General features: G+C 46.7%; 1 protein-coding gene and 1 long non-coding RNA gene across 5 annotated transcripts in view; one reads left to right on the plus strand and one right to left on the minus strand.

Moving 5' to 3' along the window:
* The window catches only part of LOC138410433 (uncharacterized), a 5,909-nt gene extending 5,448 nt beyond the window's left edge, over positions 1-461 (minus strand). The window contains exons 1-2 of the long non-coding RNA XR_011243127.1: positions 324-461; positions 108-193 (exon numbers count right to left, since the gene is read on the minus strand). This is a non-coding gene — a long non-coding RNA (uncharacterized lncRNA). The remainder of the gene's footprint in view (positions 1-107; positions 194-323) is intronic.
* The window catches only part of LOC109645640 (neural cell adhesion molecule L1.1-like), a 34,179-nt gene that overhangs the window by 16,101 nt on the left and 15,578 nt on the right, over positions 1-2,500 (plus strand). For 2 of the 4 annotated variants that reach the window (XM_069525964.1, XM_069525965.1), the window contains exons 3-5: positions 208-222; positions 1,515-1,617; positions 2,292-2,461. In XM_069525964.1, coding sequence (XP_069382065.1) covers positions 208-222; positions 1,515-1,617; positions 2,292-2,461 — 288 coding nt within the window. The remainder of the gene's footprint in view (positions 1-207; positions 223-1,514; positions 1,618-2,291; positions 2,462-2,500) is intronic. The other 2 variants (XM_069525966.1, XM_069525967.1) reach the window with 1 other exon arrangement.

Consider the following 2,500-nt stretch of genomic DNA (forward strand, 5'->3'; position numbering starts at 1 on the left):
CAGTGAGTCTGAGTCAGAAAACTGAGAGGAGGACAAATCCTTCAGATGAGTAATTTTACTCTCAACGTTATTAATGATGGAGTCATGATAATAAATCTGTCACTAACATCAGGTTCAGCTCTGAGTTTGTCTGCAGCATTTTAAACTCGTCCTTGTCTCAGTCTTTCTTCTCTGCTCTGCTTTCACTGCTTCCCTGTGGACAAACAGATAAAGTGCACAACAGTAAGTGGCTCTCCTTGTTAGTGTGTGTGTGTGTGTTTGTGTGTGTGTGTGTGTGTGTGTGTGTGTGAGACAACCACTTCCGACGCTTCATTAAAACAAACCTGTCAATCCAGACGATGGCGTCCGTCAGTCCAGTCCTTCTGTTGCTGCTTCACTACTGACGCTCGTCCTCCGTCCCTGCAGACACACTCACGTCACACAGAGGACAACGTTCAACAATAGTTTCAGCTCATGTGTCAAACACGTGTGTGTTAGATTTTTAATAACGGAGAAACAGACTCACTGCAAATTAAATATAAGCAGAAAAGAAACTAGATGGTTTTTATTGGTTCTTCCAGAAAGAATGTCAGAGATGCATCAGGACCAAATGAGTATTTACATTTCTGTCACGTGTCCAAGTTGTAAAAGTTTTAAACAAGGTTGTTCATGTGAACATCAAAGTGTCGATGAAGCTCTGACTGGAGCTCTGTGGGGACACGTCACACTGGGACACTGAAGATCAGTGACCCAAGGTTCCACCCGACCGCTGGGACAAACCCTGGTGATCTCCCGCCCCCACGACTGCCATGTCCTGTTAACGGGCGTACCGGCTTGTGTGGTGAAACCTCTTCAGATGTTCAACCAGATGTTCAACCAACCAAAGAGGACAAAGTTACCACACTGCTTGTTGAGCTTCCCCGGCTGCCTGCACCTGCTCGCATCAGGTTCAAGTCACATGCTTGCCTACAGAACGATTGCTGGGACTGCTCCCACATTCCTCACTGCTCTGATAAGGACGTATGTTACGCCCCCCCCCCCCCCGTACGTTGCGTTCGTCAAATGAGTCTGGCTCTTCCGTCTGTACAGCCTCGGCAATCCAGACTATTCTCCTTCGTACTTCCACGTTCCACAGCTGCCAAACAGCACCAGAGCAGGGACGTCCCTCTCTGTCTTCAAGAAGCTACTGAAGACCGAGCGCCTCAGAGAACACCTTCTCCCCTCTTCCTCTTTCTACCACTCTTCTGCTTTCTAACTGGTCTCTCCTTTCATTTCCCCTTCCGCCCTCTCCTGCGAATGATTACTGAATCTCTGCCCTGACACGTAGAGTTTATTGTTACACTAAGATCCTTGTAGCTTGAATGATTTGTCTCCTTGTAAGTCGCTTTGGATAAAAGCTTCTGCTAAACGACTAAATAATAATAAAAAAAGACCAACAGAAGTCAGGCGTCCTAATAACAACAATGTTTGTGCTTGTGTTTATCTGTACTCATTGATAATTACTGTGTGTGTGTGTGTGTGTGTGTGTGTGTTAGTGTCACAGCCTCCAGTGTTGATAGAGATGCCGTCATCGTACACAGCGTTTTCCCTAGAGGACATCAATCTGCCCTGTGAGGCCTCCGGTCTCCCAGCACCCACGTACGTATGACAGCAACACCTGTGTGTGTGTGTGTGTGTGTGTGTGTGTGTGTGTGTGTGTGTGTGTGTGTGTGTGTGTGTGTGTGTGTGTGTGTGTGAATATAATTGACACACAGGACATGTGTCAGGCTGTTTGTCCGTTCCCTCCCTCTGGTCTTTCTGTTGGCATGGCAATAAATGTCCCTTAATAAAATCATCTCTCTTCTTTTTCCATTTCTCTGGGTCTGTTTTTTCCCTCCCACTCCTCCCTCCTGCTCCTCTCCTCCCTCCTGCTCCTCTCCTCCCTCCTGCTCCTCTCCTCCCTCCATCCTCTCCCTTCTTCTCATTCGAGGATGAAGCTGGTGATGTTTGTTATCGAGTAAAAAGACTAAAACCATCAACCATCCTAACATACATCCACATTTTCTGACCTCCCGACTCTGGCTCTCAGCTTCAGCTTCATTGGTTCCCACTGACGATGTCAACGTCTCAAATACATATAAATATTCTGCTGATCTTTAAAGTCATTTAGTTTTTACCTCTTTTAAAACATTAACTTCTTCAGTAGAAAACTGAAAAACATCACATCACCAGTTTTTAAAACAATGAGTGTGTTTCCCTTGTTTTGAGCCACGAACATTAAGAAATGTCGGTTTTCTCTGAATTAACACTGTCACACTTTCTGCTCTCTCCAGTTTCCGGTGGGTGAAAGACGGTGAGGAGTTTGGTTTGGAGCAAAGAGGATCGGGGACGCTGTGGGCCGAGAGGGACACGGACCTCAGCTTCTACAAAGGTTTCTACCGCTGCTACGCTTCCAACACGCTGGGGACGGCTGTGACACAAACTGTCCAAGTCATCGTGGAGCGTGAGTATCACACACACACACACACACACACACACACAC

Source organism: Paralichthys olivaceus, chromosome 6 (genome assembly GCF_024713975.1).
Source record: "Paralichthys olivaceus isolate ysfri-2021 chromosome 6, ASM2471397v2, whole genome shotgun sequence".
In the NCBI taxonomy this organism is placed as follows: domain Eukaryota; kingdom Metazoa; phylum Chordata; class Actinopteri; order Pleuronectiformes; family Paralichthyidae; genus Paralichthys; species Paralichthys olivaceus.